The sequence below is a fragment of the Chiloscyllium plagiosum genome, unplaced genomic scaffold, assembly GCF_037043375.1.
Source record: "Chiloscyllium plagiosum isolate Xiang-an unplaced genomic scaffold, Cpla_swu_hap1 HiC_scaffold_16, whole genome shotgun sequence".
Classification (NCBI taxonomy): domain Eukaryota; kingdom Metazoa; phylum Chordata; class Chondrichthyes; order Orectolobiformes; family Hemiscylliidae; genus Chiloscyllium; species Chiloscyllium plagiosum.
The window spans coordinates 20120864-20141391 of NW_028270154.1; the positions used below are offsets into that span (position 1 = coordinate 20120864).

The following is a 20528-nucleotide window of genomic DNA, read 5'->3' on the forward strand; positions in this document are numbered from 1 at the left end:
GATTCTCATTGGCGAACTTTAAGTGGCAATTGGATAGGTACATGGATGGGTGCTTAAGCTAGGACAAATGTTCGGCACAACATCGTGGGCCGAAGGGCCTGTTCTGTGCTGTACTGTTCTATGTTCTATGTTCTATGTTCTCCTGCTCCTTGGATGCTGCCTGACCAGCTGCGCTTTTCCAGCAACACATTTTCAGCTCTGATCTCCAGCATCTGCAGTCCTCACTTTCTCCTATTCATATAACCATCCAGATGTCTTTTAAATCTGTAATTGTACTAGCCTCCACCACTTCCTCTGGCAGGTCATTCCATACACGCACCACCCTTTGTGCGAAGAAATTTCCCCTTAGGTCACTTTTATATTTTTCACCTCTCACCTGAAACCTATACAGTTAATTTAAAGGGAATCAAGTCTTCGTCTGTCAGTGCAAGATCACAGGACATTCCTAAAGTATTCACTACTAATGCAGAAGCAATGCCAAAAAGCAGTCACAATTGACCGAATGGCAAGCATCAAGGAATTGAAAACTAAACATCAGGACTACTTGCAAGGGCAGCAATGCATTGGAAGTTTTTATAGAGGAGAAGATTGAGTTTGTCAGGGCTCGATGAAAATGTGGATGCAGTTTCAAAAGGATATGAAGAAGAGTATTGTAAAGCACATCAACTGGGTAGAAGGAGGGTTTGAAACTGGCATTGAGTTGACACATGGAATATTAGAGTTCATCAAGTACTTAGTCTGGTGATGATATAGTGTTGAGAAATGGGATGATGAAGTTGACTTACTGTGAATGTAAAAGATATTAAAGGATTTAGGGGAAATGGATGAATGGCATGGTGTTAAGTGAGGAAAGCTTTAAAAGAGAATTCAAGAAGATATTATTTTACAACACAATGGAGGCTGGTAACAGAGTAAGAGCACAGTTGAACAGGGAGATCTCAGAGGATAATTCAGTGAAGGAGAATAATCTTAGACACTTTGGAGCATGGAGAGCATTAAGAGGTGACTTAATTTGAGGCATTAAAATCAAGCACCAGTAACTTTCTCTCTGCCAATTGTTCAGCCATTTAATTCAGTCATTGCCAAATTCAATGCTTTTCCTGAACATGACCATGGAATCCATTGCCTTGACATGACTGTGGAAAACCTTGGGGATTTGGTAAGGAATATATGAACTGTCATCTTGTTGAAACCATGGATTATGGTGATCAAATATTTAGTGACAAAATGAACATAAGGATTTTAAAAGACCATTATTATATAATGATAGAAAAGACTGTAAAATATCGGACTAAGAATGTGTGATTGAAAATGTTATGTAAGTATATGTAGAGCAGATCAGTCTATCGGATACTCTCTCACATTGGTAGAACTGGCAACCCTAGGAACATACAATGTTGAAGGTCAAGCAGACATAGGTGTGGCTATTGAAGACCTAATTTATTGGTAAAGAAGCAAAATGAAGACGATTGTGAGAACTGATGTAAATGCCCCAACTAAAGTAAATACATGAAATTGGAAAAGGAAACTAGAAGAGTTTTAATGACCAGGTTTTAAGCTTTGACTGATGATCAAGTTTTTCATTTGAAAGCATTAATACCATTCTCTGCCCATTTCTTCATCCGCAAAGGATAATCATTTAATTCTGATGTTTAACTCATCTACTCTGAATACAAAATGTTCTAAATGAAAATTATTGAACCGTAGAGTCATAAAAATGTTACGGCACAAAAAGAGGCCGTTCTGACCTGCTTTCCAACTCATGACCTTTTTTTGAGCTGGAATGCAAGTTCTATGCAACTTTAATCAATGAGTTATCTTTGTAGTCTAATATACTAGCATTAGTGTAGAACAGAGCAGTTTACTACTGAAGTGTTTAGTCATTCATCAGTCATAAGGATTAGAAATAGCTAATAGTATAGAAATAACATGTGAAATTAGCTGGTTTGAACTACAACAAAGGCAGCAAAATAATGATTTGTTGATAACACCTAGCAAATCATGGCTGACTCTTGGAAGAAGCATAGAAAGAACCTTTAGACACATCAAAGACATCCAATAATTGGCATGAGGTAAATGACACCAATTTGGCACCAGGTGAGGGAAACAATCTGACCAGAGTTGGTGAAATATGTGACACCTTAGGATGTATGGACAGATATCAGGGTGAAAGTGTCTAAACATTACAACAGCAGGAAGGTTAACTGACAGTTTTATTAATTTGAGACACTAGTTTCTTACTCAGTAATTATATTAGCCTGAAGGATAATTACCTTACTCTGCCATATGCAGACCTCATTTGGACTTACGAAGCTTTACTATATATGGGTGTAAAACAGATTTATCATACACTGACGTCAATGCCAATCCAAGGAGATAGTAGCCGTCAGAATAAGTTGATGAATTATTTCTGGAAACTCGACTGTTTGTTCACTAACATGAAACAAAGGACAAATAATGAGGATATTGCATAAGGAAAAGTTAAGGCTATAAAAGATGCATGCTGCGCTGCAGCTGAGACAGCTCATTTACCAACTGTCTCAAAGGAATGTTTGATTCAGCTTCTGCAGCTAACAAGGTAACATGTGAAACTAATGCTAACAAGGTATTTCACTTTGTAATTCAGCATTCCATATATCTGCACATGTAACGAGGTGTAGACTTCACTTCTTTCATATTCATCTCCTGAAATGAATACTATTTTCTTTACAGATAAAGAGCATTTAAAAGGCAGTAAATAGCCTTTTATTAGCTGAAACACGTTGCCAAACATCAAAGCAACAGGATAGCAGAGTTCATTGGGATAGCACTCACAAGCCTCACAATTTCTGTCCCAAGCTGTAATGAAAGAACAAACTAATTTAGCCTTCAGCTGTATAATTGTTTTTATTTTCCAAAATGAAAAAGATTACCTCCACCCAAATATAACTGGACTGGCAACTTTCATCACGTAACAATAAGAATTAACATTATTGAAAGCAGACTGCAGTCCAATAATACCAATGTTGGGGCTGAAGGAGCGGACAGACTGAGGAGAGAATGTAGGTAAATATCTGATCACATGTCAGGAAGAGGCAGCTGTACTGGGCTTTTAAAGTAATAATTCTTGAAAAACCACTATGAAATGCAAATACATGCATAAGTAAGAGCAGTAGAAAAAGGCTCTTGTTTTAATTTATGGGATGAGACAAAGATGATAAGTGTGTAATGTGGAAATTGTACTCTCTCTCCTTGACTCTTGCCTTTTTGCCCTGACATGCACCAGGCATCCCAGTTGTTATGGTGGCTGAAATCTGAGTTCCTGCCAGCAAATGACAATAGGAGGGAGCTGGACAGAGAAATTGTTCTGAGCAGGAAGTCATGAGCTGGAGCTGAAATGGGCTTGATGGAAGGAACCTCTGAGAGAGGTGATAAGAAGTTAACAGACCATGGACATTGTGAACTGATGCCTGGTGTTACAACCAGGTGAAATGGGCTTGAGTAGTTCCCCTAAATTCCCACTTGATATTCAACTGTAACAATGCTTTTTCTTTAAGCAAACCAGAATGTGTGGGAGAAACTCAACAGATCTGACTGCATCTGTAGACAGAGAAACAGAGTTAATATTTTGAGTTTCAGAACTCTGACAAAAGCTCACTTGGCTCAAACTTATAACTCTTCCTCTCTCTACAGATGCTGCCAGACCTGAATAGTTTCTCTGGCACTTTCATTTCTGATTTCCAACATCCATAGATGTTTTTATTTCAGTGTTATTTTTCTTTTAAGAAAAGATATACTTGCCAACTCAATATCTATCAATTTACATGCTATGACTATAAAAGACCAATATTTATTTGTGTTGTTAAAAAGAGAAACTCAGCTAATGTTAAACTTGAAAGGGTTCAGAAAAGATTTACCAGGATGGAGGATTTGACTGTAGGGAGATGCTGAATAAGCTGGGGCTATTTTCTCTGAAAAGTGACGTTTTAGAAGTTTATAAAATCATGAGGGACATTGATAGGGTGAATAGTCAAAAACTTTTCCCCAGGATAGGGGACTCCAAAACTAGATGGCATAGGTTTAAGATGAGAGGGGAATGATATAAAAGGGACCTAAGGGGCAAATTTCTCATGCAGACCTTGGTGCATGTATAGAACAAGCTACCAGAGGATTAATTTAGGATATCTAGTCAGCGTGGACAAATTGGACCAAAGGCTCTGATTCTGTGTGATACATTTCCATTACTCTATTTTCACTCATTTGAAGAAAATAATGAATGTGCTCCCATACAATGGACTGCATAGAATCATAGAGTCATAGAGGTGTACAGCATGGAAACAGACCCTTTGGTCCAACTTGTCCATGTCAACCAAATTAATCTAGAGTTGAAAAGTGTGGTGCTGGAAAAACACACAAGGCCAGGCAGCATAAGCCCGAAGTGTCGATTCTGCTGCTCCTCGGATGCTGCCTGGCCTGCTGTGTTTTTCCAGCACCATACTTTTCAACTCTGGTCTCCAGCATCTGCAGTCCTCAATTTCTCCCAACCAAATTAATCTAGTCTCATTTGCCAGAGTTTGGCCCATATCCCTTTAAACCCTTCCTATTCGTATACCCATCCAGATGCTTTTTAAATTTTGGAATTGTACCAGCCTCTACCACTTCCTCTGGCAGCTCATTCCATACGTGTACCACCTTCTGCATAAGAAAAGTTGCCCCTTAGGACTCTTTTATATTTTTTCCCTCTCACCTAGCCTGGGAAAAAGACCTTAGGTTTTCACCTTATTCATGTCCCTCATGATTTTATAAACCTCTATAAGGTCAGGATAGATGAAGCTCGATAAAGGCTGATAAAGTTAAAGGGAGGGAGCATACAAGTTTTGAAGTTGGTGACTTGGCTGGCTTCAGGCTGACCTCTGTGGTTCTTCTGGATTGGGGTCAAGGCAGGTTGAAGATGTAGTTGGACAACTTAACTTCTTCTGACATAACAGCTGTGGGTGTTGGGTTCATCTGCAAATATCTACCTGCGGTACATGAAGAATCAAAATGAAATGGTGGACTGGGTTTGAAAATTTCTAAATGTCTGGAAAGAAGATGGGCAAGGGCAATCTCCTATCCCATTAGCAAAGTATTCACATAATCATCAGGAGTGTTCAACTAAATGGAGACAAACCATCAGATATAATCACTTAGACAGTGGGTCTCTGGCTATGATAACAAGGTGTTCAGATGTATCCAATAATGTGAGAATATTTGGTGAGAGAGGGAGACACAGAGAACCACACAAGGCCCTTATTTCTACATAGCTTCATATACTTACCATGATCTACAGAGAAAACAGCTGCACAACCACGCAAAAGTTTAGCACATTTGTCACATGATCTCCCTTTTCAATTGCCCAATTACCACAAACGTGGTTGTGGCACAGTGAGTTCAAGATGCCTGTCTCACATTTCTAGATGTGACTTAGCACATTCCTATCATAGCCAGAGATCCACTGTTGAAGTGATTCTATCTGGTAATTTGTCTCCACTCAATTGAACTCTCCAGGTGATTATGTGGCTATTTTGCTCACGGGAAGATTTATCCCATTCATTCATTTTCCACACTTCTTCAAGGCAATTGTACCTTTGAGACTTTGCAAGCAGGTAGGTTCCACTTTGTGGTCTTGGAATGTAGAATGTATAGTGCTGTAAATGTGCAGTCATCTTTGACTTGATTGGAATGTGGTTTAAGTCTTACTAAGAATTCAATAAGTGGTTGCCAGTCAGTAATCATAGAATTGTTTTGGTGAAGATGGGGGCCAGTCAGCCCATTTTGTGTGCACTGGTTCTATTATCTGGTCCTACTCTATTATCTGGTGCCAATCTTTTATCTTTTTCCCTTATCTTGCACATAATTACTATCCAAACATAAATCCACTGTCCTTTTGAATGCCTCAATTGAACCTGCCTCTACTTTATTTCCAGGCTATGCATTCTATACTTTAACTACTCACAGTGTGAGAAGTTTTATCTTCTCACATTACCCTTGCTTTGTTCACACATCACTTTAAATCTGTCCTGTCTCATTCTTATTTCTTTTTAAGAGGAATCGAAGAGTGATCTGTGAATCTGAAAGAAACAATCACATGAATGTACTAGATATGGTGGGGGGGAGAAACAGGAGATGTTACATGGTTTAGCCTTTCAAACTGGCTTTGACTGTTGCAAAGAGCTTTCATGGAGTCAAAAATGTAACAGTGGATGATTTGAAATCCAATTTGAGAGTGTAAGCAGACATGTTGTAAGTAGAAATAAAAGTAAGATCTCATAAGGGTAACAGGCCTTAAGTAATTAGCAGTTGGAAGTAAAAGGAAGGAAAACTGATGGGACACCACTAAAAAAAATTCAATTGGAAATGAAGAACCATCTTGAATTCGGAATAAGAAGAGAAAAGAATGAGAAAAAAGAGCAATGGAAAGGGAGGAGAAACAAAGAGGGCAAAGAAAGCTGGAATTAAGAAAGCTTGAATTACAAAGTGAAGAGAAAGAAAAAGAAAGAGAAATGCAATTTAAAAAAGGTTAAATTCCAAGGAGAGGTCAAGCAGACACATTACTTGGCAAAAGAAAAGCTTATAATGGGCAGTCATTCAGAGGATAAGTCTCATGCTAATGAGGGATTCATTTTAACTGGAAATTTGTATTTAGTTCCTGAGTTTACAAAAATGGCATTGAAAGATATTTCACTTAATTTGAAAAGACAGCGGGGAAGTTGAAGTTGCCAAAAAATGCTTGATCCCTAATGCTATAAAGGATGGAATCTTATATGGCCTGAATATTGTGGACTACATCAAGAAAGGTGGCAGAATTGTGTCAACAGTAAGCAAGGCCTACCTCAATTTCAGGACTACCTCTGAAGTAAGTTCTAGATGTCAAGACAGGCTTCTGGTCAGAGAGCAGCAAGTTGCCCATTAAGAGGAATTATTGTTTGTTAAGGAGCTTGTCAATAGCACATCCCATCTCTTCCAACCTAGCACCCACTATGAGCAAATTGGACACTGAATTTTGGACATGGAAATCAGAGTGGGTACCTGGCAAATTCAGCTTGCTCTTTCCTTCAAAGGACATCCATGTGGTACACCAAGCATTAATATTTCATGAGTCATGAGCATCGACTACATGAACCCCATGGTAATTGACACTGGTGTCCAACATGTGTCAGCTCAGAAGAACCTTCAGTGACCTTCTCCAATTCACTTACAGGATGCTTCCTCCCTTCAATGTTGCACTTTGGGGTGCAATATCAAGAATTACTGTAATGCTGCAGCCAGTTTACCGTGCATTTGGGGACTTGCACTCAGTTCATGGACTGGACCAGGCTGCATCTCTCAGTTGTTTATGTGCTCTCTTTAGACTCACTCACTTTGATCCTAATTGGATGCTCACAGTACCCCTGCTTTGCATTACATTTTGAGCCTTGCCCTTCAGGTAGAGATACCAGACTCAAAGTCCTGCTATATTGCTGTGATGATTAGCACAGAGACAAAGCCAGGAATCTTGTTAAGATTATCAGCAGTCCCCATTCAAGTCAAGCAAGAGTGCCTTCAGTCAGGGCTTCCAGCACAGCAAGTCAAGGCAGCCTCCAATCCCAATCCAGGAGCTTGGACATGGATAGTTACCTGCTTGGGCAGTCAGAGTCAGGATCCTCTACATATAAGGGATAAGGATCTGAACATTGGGCAGGACACGGCCCGTCTTGTTTCTTTGTGTCCTACTGTGGGCTGTTTTCCTCCTGAATGAGAGAGAGGCAGGTAATAAGGGAAGTGAAAGGGATGGCACTGTTATTACCTTTAATGCAGGTGGAGAAGTGTCTCGAGCAATTTAATAGGCAGTGCAAATGGCACGCAGGGTTGGTGGTGTTGGGTATTGAGGTAGCTTGGCCAGTTGTGATGATGTTGCAGGCTGTAATGAGAGTGGTACAGCATGAGCCTTATAGGAGACAGGCATAGGAGCAAAGATAGAGTGTGAGGTGTCAGAGAGAAGATGTTGGCACTTAGTGACAGAGTCATAGAGAACTACAGCATAGAAGACAGCTCCTCAGCCTATCAAGCCTGTGCTGGTCAAAAATAAGAAGCTAACTACCCTAATCCCATTGTCCAGCACTTGGCCCATTGCCTTGTATGCCTTGGCATCACGAGTGCATATCTAAATACCTCTTAAATGTTATGAAGATTTCTGCCTCTGCCATCTTTGCAGGAAATGAGTTCCAGATTCCCATCACCCTCTGGGAAAAAAACTATCATCGCTTTCCAACCTTTCTGTCCTTACCTTAAATCAGGCAGCATCCGAGGAGCAGGAAAATCAATGTTTGTACAAAAGCCCTTCATCGGGACTCATTAAATCTATGCCTCCTGGTTATTGATCTCTCTACGAAGGGGAAAAGTTCTTTCTCATCTGTGCTCCTCAAAATTTTATGCATGTCAATCATGTTCCTCCGCAGTCTCTTCTGTATCTGGGAGAAGAATCTTAATCTATCTATAACTAAAACTCTCCAGCCCAGGTAACATCCTGATGACTCTCCTCTGCAACCCCTCCAGCTCTGGACTGACAGTGGTTATCTGAAGTGCTTGCATAATTTGCAAGGAAAAATGCACAGTTATAGAATCAAGGGTTCAGATTACTGAAAATAGAGAAAAACTTTTGAGAAATTGAGGGAAATAAAAATTATGGAAGAATTCAAAAAATAGTGTGTAGCAATGGATCATTGACATAAATTGCAGGAGGTTATCTATGGACTGGTCAGGTTCATAGAGCAGTGGCAAATGGAGTTCAATCCCAAAACATATGAAGTAATAAATTCTGGGTGAGCTGTGAAAGCAAAGGATTACACTACAAATAGTAGAACCCTGGAATGTACTGAAGATTAAAAGGACTTTCACGTGCACCTCCTCAAATCTCTGAAGATGGCAGGGCAGTAATGGAGGTTCAGAAGGCATGGGGATATTTGCCTTTATTAGCTGAGGCACCTGCTAACATCTCAGCTGAGGTTAATACTAGATAAATCAGATTCCAGACTGAATAACTGAAACTTATTTTTGTGTTTTGTTATGGGGTGTTTTAGCCAGGCAGTCTTTCACTGAAACACAAACACATGATGTTGCAAGTTCAGTTTTAATAATAAATTTCATTATGCAAAAGAAATGAGCATAAAATTAAACAAATAAAGCTATTTACATATAATACAGATGTAAAGAATTAGAAATGCCCTTAAAAATATAATCCCATTAATATCAAAAGCATTCCGGTAAAGTATTCACACCAGAGAGAGAATCCCCTTCTCTATCAGATCTATTGGGCTTAATTTAAATGTGGCTTTAATATCTCATTTTGAGGATCTGATAGCTTCTTGCTGTAGCTTTCATATAACTAAGCCTAGACTTTCTCAGTCTCAGGCAACTCCTTCAGTATTGTATCCACACCTCTAGTCTGGAACCTTCAGACTAAACTGCTTATCTTGAGGTAACCTATTTCTTAAGAGTGGCAAGCCATTTTCTTTCATTAGGAGTAATTCCAAAGCTTCAAACAAAACCTTTGCAGCAAGCTGAAACCAAAAAGCTTTTTCTTTCAAAATATGGGTACTTCCCCTAAACAATTGGAAAGTAACAAATCTCTGACTTTCTAAAGTGAAAACTCAATAGACAACTGCTTACTTTCTTTGCTCATAAAAACTCTCCCACTGAAAACAAAACTCCATTACACACCCAGAACTATCTCTCTCATGCTGTTATTAAAATAATTAACTGGGGGCAGAGAATTACTTGTAATTTAATCATTAAACCCCTTCTGACACACAGATCAAAACCCACATGCAACCAACTCAAAACAAACACTATAATAAATAATATAGTTATATATATAAATTACACACCTTACATCACACGTCGATTACACAAACAGGGAGATTATTTTGGAACTGTATAGAATGCTAGCTGGGCCACAACTTGAATACTGAGTGCAGTTTTTATCACTGCATTATAGAAGGTTGTGATTGCATTAGAGATGCAGAGGGGATTTACCCTGATGCTGGTTTGGCTACAGGGTCTCTCCATCCTTCAGGCACTCTGCCTGTATTCCTGATGAAGGGCTTTTGCCCGAAACATCGATTTTACTGCTAAACCTCGGATGCTGCCTGAACTGCTGTGCTTTTCCAGCACCACTAATCCAGAATCTGGTTTCCAGCATCTGCAGTCATTGTTTTTACCTACAGGGTCTGAGTAATGAAGAAAGATGGGATAGGCTGGCACTGCTGTCCTTGGAACAGTGGAAGTTGAGAAATGACCTGAGAGAGGTCTATAAGGTGATGAGGTGCATTGATAAGATTGATTGGATGACACTGTTTCCATTAGTAGAGGAATCAATAATTAGTTAGCAATAGATTTTAGCAAGAGGCATAAGGCTAATTGGAGAGCTGAGGATGATTTTTATTCACTCAGATAGTGATGGGAGATTGGGACACACTATCTGAAAAGAAAGTTAACTCATACGCTCTGTAAACCATAAAGCAGCATTTAGATATTCACGTGTTGCCATAGTCTCAAGAGTTATGACCCTAGAGTTGGAAAAGTGGATTAGTGTAGCCAAGTCTTTGTTAATTGGTTCAGACATGATGGGCAAAATGACCTCCTTTAGTGCTGCAAGTGCATAAGAATAATGTTTATGATAAAAATGCTTACTTTGCTGAATACCAAATATCGGACATCCAAGAAGTAATAGATCTGGCAAACACCTATGATATGTTATGCAGCCATTTACATGTTGGAAAATGGTTACATAGGAATACACAAGGGAAAAAGAGGAATAGGAAATCTTTGGATGCAACATGTATTAGTCACTGTGAGCAAATAAAATATTAAAAGAGAAAAGCTAGAATGTAAAAATAAATATAAAGAAAATAATATGCTTCATTGTAATAAGACTGGACATGTTAAAGCCATTTTCTTTAAGTTACAGAGAGACATATTGCACCAATAGGAATACCAATAGAATTATCAGAAAAGCGTGCATCAGGAAAGAAATTTGGTAATATGATTGTACCAGTGGTACAGGTGGAATGGTTTTCCTCAGAAATCAGTAGGAAGGGAGAGATGGCTTAGGGAAATGAATAGAACTCTGTGTTGAGCAAGATAATCAGACTGTTGGAGGTTCTGAATATTTTATTTCAAAGGGAGATATTTTTCCTTATTCTTCAAATCAAAGAGGTAAATCAGTGAAGATATTCAAAAGCACTAGAGCGAGTCAGCCACAGATGGTAGCTGATGTTATAATACGTCTTGAAGAGGGGCTAATGAAAGCAAAAGTTATTAATTGGATGTATATAGGGAACTTACAAATCATTTCCTTATATAGATTTGGTTAAAGGAGTGGCTTCATTAATGGAAAGGCCGCAGTTGGAGTAGTGCAACAAATCCTTATAGAGGGAATTGGTCAAGAATATTGGCTTCACTGAGAACATTAGAACAAAAGAACTAGGAGCAAGAATAATCAATTCAGTCTCTCGAGCCTGCCTTGCTATTTGATATGATCATCTCAGTCTCAAATCCATGTTCCTGCCTCTCTGCTTCTGATAATCCTTCAACTTATTACTAATTAAAAATCTGTATCTCCTCTTAAATCTACTCAAGGTCCCAGCATCCACCATACTCTGGGATAGTGAATTCCACAGATTCACAGTCTTTTGACAGAAGTAATTTCTCCTCATCACTGTTTAAATCTGCTACCCCTTCTCCTAAACTATAATCTTTCATTCTCTACTTGCCTCACATGAGGAAATATCTTTTCTATGTCTATATTGTCATTCCCGTTTGGCATCTTATATTTCTCCATTAGGTCTCCTCTCATTCTTCTGATCTCCAAAGATTATAGGCCTAACCTGCTCAACCTCTCTTACAAGACAAAGGCCTCATCTCAGGAATCAATGTTCTGAACCTTCTTTGAATTGCCTCCAACGTAATTACATCCTTCCTCAAGTAAGAGGGCTAAGAAATTATACATGATACTCCAGGTGCAGTCTCACTAAAGCCTAGTACAGTAAACAACACTCACCTACTTCCATACTCTATTCTTTTAGCAATAAATGCTAAAATTCCATTTGCATTCCTTATTGCTGGCTGTCAAAATGTGTGGTGCTGGAAAAGCACAGCTGGTCAGGTAGCATCCGAGGAGCAGGAGAGTCATGTTTCGAGCATAAGCTCTTCATCAGGAGCTTATGTTCGAAAGGTCGACACTCCTGTTCCTCAGATGCTGCCTGACTGGCTGTGCTTTCCCAGCACCACACATTTTGACTCTGATCTCCAGCATCTGCAGTTCCTCACTTTCTCCCAGTTTATTACCTGCTGTACCTGCAAACTCTGTGATTTGTGCATGAGACATCCAGGTCCCTCTGAAGCACTCTGAAGTTTCTCTCCATTTAGATAATAAATTGCTTTTCTATTGCTCTGACCAAAATGGATAGCAACTCACACTTATCCATATTAAATTTCATCAGCCATATTTTGACCCATAATCCTAACCTATCTATGTCCATTTGTAAATCTCTTATTTCTTCATTTCAACTTATTTTCCCACCTTTTTTAGTATCACTTGAAAAGTTGGGTATAGTACTTTCTAACTTTCTATACTTGACAATCACCTGATGAAGGAGCGTTGCTCCGAAAGCTAGTGTGCTTCCAATTAAACCTGTTGGACTATAACCTGGTGTTGTGTGATTTTTAACTTTATACTTAACTTCTGTTAACTTGTTAACTTCTGTTACTGTGTCTCGAGGCAAGACAGTACCAGAGAGAAACATATCTGTTGAAAGTGCAGAAATTCAACGAAAGGATGTCATATGTAATTTTGTCAATTGAGTCAATTTTAAGAAATTTTAGAGTGCAGAATAGGAGTGAGACTTCACTGGTGTTGAGCATTTGTAAAGTATATTGCTGGGTAAAAGGGTTGACTCTGCTGCTCATGATAAAATATTTTCACATTGTTTTCTAGCTTTGTTTTCTCTTCTTGTGTGTAATAAATATTTGGTGTCCTTTTGTTGTAGGTATGTTGGCAGCCTCTTGTGACTATATTCTGTGACTGACCACTATGGAAACTGAATTTTAAAAAATAAAACTTATGGTCTGCGAAGCCAGCTTTCACTCCAGAATCTGACTTATCCTCTATTAACTTCAAATGAGATCACAGCAGTCCTTTCAGGAAGGGAGTTCCAGGATTTTAAAATCAGCAACAGTGAACAAACAATGGCAAAGTTTCAAGACAAGTTAGTGTGTGCTTTAGAGGGTATCTTAAAGATTGTTTTCTGTATGTTAACAGAAATCACATAGATCACAAGATATCAGGTTCTTGTTGAGTCGGATTCCTTGATGTTTATTAATAACACTAACTACTTACATGACTACAATATCACAAGAGTTATATATATGGGTTCTGTGCTTATTGGTGTTGCTGTCCATTGCATGTACATTAATGAATGACTGAACACTTTACTGAGTCTATTGCACAGAAAGAATGGCAAATGGTGATGTGGATATTTTTAAACTGGAATGCCATATGTTGTGATGCCATGTAGCTGTCTTAAATATACAGGATCTAGAATCTATGCACTGATACACCAACGTTGCTCCTATATATCTGCTGCCATTGTCCTTTGAGGTGAAGGGTTTGGAAGGTGCTGTTACAGAAGCTCTTCTGATTTGCTTCAGTGTGGGATGTTGATAAGTGGGAATTCAGTGAAAGTCAACGTGCAATGGTAGGATTCTCTCTTGTTGAGGATGGTCATTGGCTGACATTTGGCATGGCATGAGTGCTACTAGCCACTTTTCAGCCCAAGTTCAATTTTTGTTGACATTTTGTTGCATTTGAACATGGATTACCTCAGTGTCAGTGAAGTCATGAATGGACCTGATCATTGTGCAATCATCAGCGAACAAGTCCACTTCTGATCCATTGATGGATGGAAGGATATTGATGAAGTGGCTGATGATAAGGAATTATTGCAGTGATGTCCTGCAGCTGAGATCAGTAGTCATAACCATCTTCTTTTTAGCAAGTTATGATTCCAAACAGTGGAAAGTTTTTGTTTCACCTAATTCTTATTGGTTAAATTTTTTCTAGGCCACCTTGATGCTTTAGTTCTGTGAGTGGGCCTTGATGGAATCTAAATTGAGCATCAGTGAGCAGATTATTCGTTACTGGGCAATTTTCCATATTGTTGGGTAGATATCAATACTGTAACTGTATTGGAACAGCATTATTAGGGACATGGCTAGTTCTAGAACAAAAATCTTCAGTACTATTACCAGGGACGCTGTCAGAGTCCCGAACCTTTACAGGATTGACTATCTTCAGTCATTTCTTGCTATGATGTTGAATGAATCACATTGGCTGGATACTGACAGTAGTGAAGTTGGGGACCTCAAGAAGAGGGCAAATTCAATCATCCACTCGGTACTTCTAACTGATTGATGTTGCAAATGCATCAGTCTTATTTTCGGCACTGACGTATTGGGTTCTCATATTGTTGAGGACATGGGTTCAGTGACAATGCTGAGGACTCCCAGCACAAGTCCTTCCTTATCGTATTCTAGTGAGTCACTATCTCTGGTGGGCAGGACATGCTCAAGGATGATGATAACGATGTCTAGGACATAGTCACACTTACAGAATCAAAGCTTTCGCACCACTTCAGGGCATTACTTGATGAGTACATGGGACTGCTCACAGTGTTGCTAACATTGGATTTGCCTTTACTCTTTCTGTCCCCTAGGTTGATGCTAGAGATCTTATCCTGATACATTTCTTTTTTTAAGGCTTCATAGCAGTTTCACATGGCTGAGTGCCTTACTGATTTATTTTGAAATGGTTTGGAGTCACATGTCAACCAGATGTGACAGATATTTTTCCCTTACAGAACATCCATGAACCAGATCAGTTTTTATGACAATTGTTTGATGGTCACCATTAGACTAGCTTTAAATTTCACTGTGTGGGATTTGAAACTGAGACCTCAGGATATTAGCCTCGTCCTCTGGTTTGCAACATTGCCACAATGCCTTCGTTTCCCTTCATCCTCAAAGTTGCAAGATATCAGATATTAGATTGACATCCACAGTTGATGAAATTTACAGACCAAATTCAGACAAAACTCCCATCTTCAGTTTTTGGTGGACAATTATTTCCAATGGAAAAGTGGGCCTAATGCTATTTCTGTATAATTAAACAAAAAAACCTGCAGATGCTGGAGTTATGAAGCAAAATAAGAGAGTACTGGAAAAACTCAGCAGGTATGGCGATATCTATGGGAAGAAAATCAAGAGTTAATGTTTCAATTCCAGTAACCCTTCATTAGTTCTGATGAATTTTACTTGCATTTGTATGGACACTTTTGGAGCAAGCATTCTGAGATTGGCCAACAAGTTTAACAGGGCTTCAATGTCCCTTTAGTGTTGACTAAAGTTCACAAGTGAGCAGAGGTAATTATATGATACTGGATAAAAAAATGACATGAGAAATTAAATAAAATTTAATTGTAATGAAATGAAAGATGCTATAACCAGAATAATTTTTAGGAAGTTGTTTCTTTGGAACACTGTATTCCAAGACAAGGAACAATTCACAAAGTAAAAATTCTTATGATGATAGCAAAGGAATAAACTAGTCTGAAGGAAACATACTCATGAGGTTATCCCTGACCATTTGGTGTTTAAAACCAATATAAATGGATAAGATCAGGAGATCAATTTCGTCAAACAGCTGTTAGTCTCATCCAGACTCAGGGCTTTGATTTTGTCAAGGTAATAAACCCTTGCACATTTTAGGATCAGTCACACAATCTGAAGGCAAACTGTTAATAAAATCTGCACAGAGAGATTGTCTTTGAATCCAAAATATGTTGGATAGATGCCATCTTCCAAATGATACAAAAACAGCATGACTAATGAGACAGGAAACCTTGGAGATTTTTCTCTGCTTGTGGTTCCCTAAGAAAACAGCAAGAAATCTTGGAGGATTCATCACATACTCTGCTGCTACGTTCTGCTTGAGGCATGTCTCAGAACAAGAGCATTATGCTCATCAGCTGCTGGATTTACTCTCACATCGCAATTTCCTTTTACATGTGGAGATCAAAAGCTATGCATGTTAATCACTTTAAATGATTAATTGGACAAAAGAAAGAAATGTTCTGTTGGATCAGCCAACTTAGAAACTCGCTGACACACATTCAAAGACAGTAACCATTTAGTTTGTTTCTCCAAAGAGGAGTCATGTTCCATTTGAATTAAGTGCAGGTTTTCTACTTTGACAGTTCTTAAGTCTACAGGTTCTTTGAGCAGCCAAAATTGGGCCTCTTATGGTTGCTAGAATGCAGCAGCCAGAAGGCAATGAGAGCTTTGAAATATTCTTCATGGATTTTTTCCTCAAGATATTACAATTTCCTGCACAACCTTTAGCCTGTCCTATACCTGCAGTATGAGATGAGTCCTTGTAGCTACAATCTTCTGAAACTTGTCCATTGTGGGTTGGGGTTAGGAGAACGAGCTGAATGACTGGCAAAACAGCAAGGGTTTTGAAAACACTTTTCTACGTTTTGTCGCCATGACAATCCTAAGTTTACTCTACTGCAGGCACAGGCCCACACAAAAGAGTGAACAGGTATTAGGAGATCCCTTAGGAGTGCAGTGGGGACAGAGATCTGCTGAGATGGAAATGTGATTAACAGGGCAATTACATTCTCAGAAAGTGCATTCTGCAAAGCTGTGAGTTCTCACAATTTAGCGAGTGGTACTCGTGCATAGCAATGTACTGCACTAGAAAGTGTCCTCTTACCAACTCCAATGTTCAAAATATTTAAACTATACTTAAAGTCTCACCATTTCTTATAGGGAGTACTGGCTTAAATGTTGACATGGAGTTTCTCGTCACAGCTGCTACTTGACCTGCTGGGTGCTTCCTGTATTTTCTGTTTATATTTGAAATCTTTCAAATCTGCAATACTTCTAGTTTGTAAGTAATTCCTTACAATTTTCAATTGTTTCTTTTGAAAGAAACTGTGCAAATCCTCTTGAACTTATTGACATTCTGTCTCCAGTGGATATTTAAACAGCCTTTTCTGCATGTTCTCCACTCGGTATTGATAATTAAATTTAAATCACCAGCATTCACTCAACCTTTGATCTTATCTCAAATATCTGCAAACCTCATGCTATGGGTTTATTGTGTAGTGAAAGACATTCCCTTAAATCTGAGTTTATCAAATTATATCACTACTTAAAGATTCAGATCATTGTTAATGTGAACATTTCGGAGGCACTCACCATGGTGGTTTCTGCTATCGAGCCAAAACTGTTGATAAATATGTTGCATGTGACATTAACTGGAGGACCTGAAAACAAACACAAATAAAATCTATTAACACTGTATTTTCCTTAACTCTCAATCTGTAGCTTAAATCAAGCTCAAGGACGTTGAACACTTATTTCTAAAATTAAATACATGGAGAAAGTGTGCGGGTTAATTGATTTCCAACTTCACATACTCAATTGGCCTGAAGTTATTAAAAGGGAAAATGGATTGTTGTCAAACAGATTAGGCTTCAATCAATTGTCACATGGCCGTGGCAATAGCCTCAAAAACGTACAAAGTATTGGGGGGGAGGGGCTCTTGTGGTGCAGTGGTAAGGTCCTGACCTGCAAGCTAAAAATTCTAGGTTCATGTCTCACCTGCTCCAGAAATGTGTGTTAATATCTCTGAACAGATGATTAGGAATCTATCTATATAAAGCATCAAATAAACAACACAGGCATTCGCCAGGAGGTGGTGATTTGTTAAAAGAAGGAAAATATAAATTATAAAATAACATCAATGAAAATTCTAAATAAAAAGCAGATGCTGTAAATCAAAAATTGCTGGAAAATCTCAGTTGGTCTGGCAGTATCTGTGGAGAAAAATTAGAGCTAAAGTTTAAGGTCCAGAGGTCATTTCTCAGAACTAAATCCAATATTATGCTCAAACACATACTCACTATTGGTTAAAAAACTCAAAAAGGTGACATCTAGCAATTAGCTAATACATGTATTCCAAGAAATACATTGTTACGAAAAAATTCCAATGTGACCTTTCAGTTGCCCTTTTAAAGACAACTTTAAAGGTTTATGAACAGATTCATAACACCTCCAACCTTGGACAAAATGGAATGTCATTTTCTACTATGATGCATGATAAAGACAAACAATATACATCAAAATAAGACCATAAGACATAGGAGCGGAAGTAAGGCCATTCGGCCCATCGAGTCCACTCCACCATTCAATCATGGCTGATGGGCATTTCAACTCCACTTACCCATATTCCCCCCGTAGCCCTTAATTCCTTGTGACATCAAGAATTTATCAATCTCTGCCTTGAAGACTTTTAGCATCCCAGCCTCCACTGCACTCTGTGGCAATGAATTCCACAGGCCCACCACTCTCTGGCTGAAGAAATGTCTTCGCATTTCTGTTCTGAATTTACCCCCTCTAATTCTAAGGCTGTGTCCATGGGTCCTAGTCTCCTCGCCTAATGGAAACAATTTCCTAGCGTCCACCCTCTCCAAGCCATGTATTATCTTGTAAGTTTCTATTAGATCTCCCCTTAATCTTCTTAATTCCAATGAATACAATCCCAGGATCCTCAGCCATTCCTCATATGTTAGACCTACCATTCCAGGGATCATCTGTGTGAATCTCCACTGGACACGCTCCAGTGCCAGTATGTCCTTCCTGAGGTGTGGGGACCAAAACTGGACACAGTACTCCAAATAGGGCCTAACCAGAGCTTTATAAAGTCAGAAATGAACCTATTCATTCCTTACACATAACCTATACCATTATCTTTGATAAGTTCTTTGCATGTAGACAATTTGAACTAAGTTACATTTTATGACAATGCATTGCTTTTCCGAAAGTGCAAGCATTCTTTAAGCGATAAAACCTTTTTCCAAAAAGGCAACAGAATATAGAAGCAAAGAAAATAGAAGCAAGAGTAGGTCCTTCAGCCATTTAAGCCTGTTCCACCATTCTGTATGATTATGGCTGATCATTTAACTTAGAATCCTGTTCCCACTTTCTCCCCATATCCTCCCATCCCTTTAGCCCTAATATCTATTTCTAACTCTGACCAGTGCTTTTTCACTGAAGCAAACCTAGGGTTTCTTTTTACACTGTTCAGTACCTCATTTAGAGTTGATTTAGCTTTATAGAACAGTGTTTCATTGGCTTCTGTATGCCCACTCATCTTCCCATACAGAACTGCATCTGTCACTTCTTTGCCCAAATTTTCTAGCCTATCCAAGTCATTCTGCAGCCTCCCTCCTTCTTCAAAATTACCTGACCCTCCACCTATCTTTGTGTCATCTGAAAGCTTAGCAAAAATGCCTTCAGCTCCTTCATCTAGACTGTTAACGTATAATTTGAATAGTTACTGTCCCAACAAAGATCCCTGAGGAACTCCACTGGTCACCAGCTGCCATCCGGAAGAAGACCCTTTATCCATATTCTCTGTCTTCTGCCAGTCAGTCAACATTCTATCCATGCCAGTACTGTGTCCCAACACCAGGGGCTCTTATTGTATTTAGCAGCCTCCTGTGTGGTACCTTGTCAAAGGCCTTCTGGAAATCTAAATAGATAATGTCCATTGGCTCTCCTTTGACCAACTTGCTTGCTCATTGCCTCTTCAAAGAATTCTAACAGATTCGTTAGACATAACCTCCCCTTGATTAAGCAGTGGTGATTCAGCCCTATTTTACCATGCACTTCCAAGTACTCAGCAATCTCATCCTTACTATTGGACTCTAAAATCAAACCAATCACAAAACCAGCAACTTGTGGAAAAAGTCTGCAAGTCTGGCAGCATCTGTGGAGAGAAATCAGAGTTAATGTTTTGGGTCCAGTGATAGCCTTTCTTCAGGAGATCAGGCTAACTGACATAAAGCTTTTTCTGTCTTTTACTTATCTCCCTTATTAAATAAGGGTTTAACATTAGCCATTTTCCAGTCCTCTGGGGCCCTTCCTGACCCCAGTGGTTCCTGAAAGATCACCAATGCTTTCACAATCTCAACAGCTATCTCCTTCAAAATTCTAGGGTGGAGCCCATCTGGTCCAGGTGGTTTATCGACCTTCAGGCTTTTCAGCTTCCCCAGCACCTTCAGTGACCTGATGGCCACTACACTCACCTTTGTCCCCTGACTCTCTTGAAGTTCTGGTATGTTGCTGGTGTCTTGCATTGCAACAACTGATACAAAGTACCTATTCAGTTCCTCAGCCATTTCTTTGTTCCCTAGTAATACTTCTCCAGCCTCATTTTCCAGTGATCCAATGTCCATTCTTGCCTCTCTCTTACATTTTAGATATCTAAATAAAACTCTTGCAATCTTTCTTTTATGTTACTAGCTAGCTTACTGTAATATTTTATCTTCTCTCCCACTTATTGCTTTTTTAGTTTTCCTTTGCTGGTTTTTAAAGGCTTCCCTTTCCTCTGGCTTCCCATT

At 39.0% G+C, this 20528-nt stretch overlaps 1 protein-coding gene across 4 annotated transcripts in view; it reads right to left on the reverse strand.

The window, feature by feature from the left end:
• Positions 1-20528, reverse strand: part of glra1 (glycine receptor, alpha 1) — a 168825-nt gene that overhangs the window by 93538 nt on the left and 54759 nt on the right. For all 4 annotated transcript variants that reach the window (XM_043703245.2, XM_087995196.1, XM_043703247.2 and 1 more), the window contains one exon: positions 17320-17387. In XM_043703245.2, coding sequence (XP_043559180.1) covers positions 17320-17387 — 68 coding nt within the window. The remainder of the gene's footprint in view (positions 1-17319; positions 17388-20528) is intronic.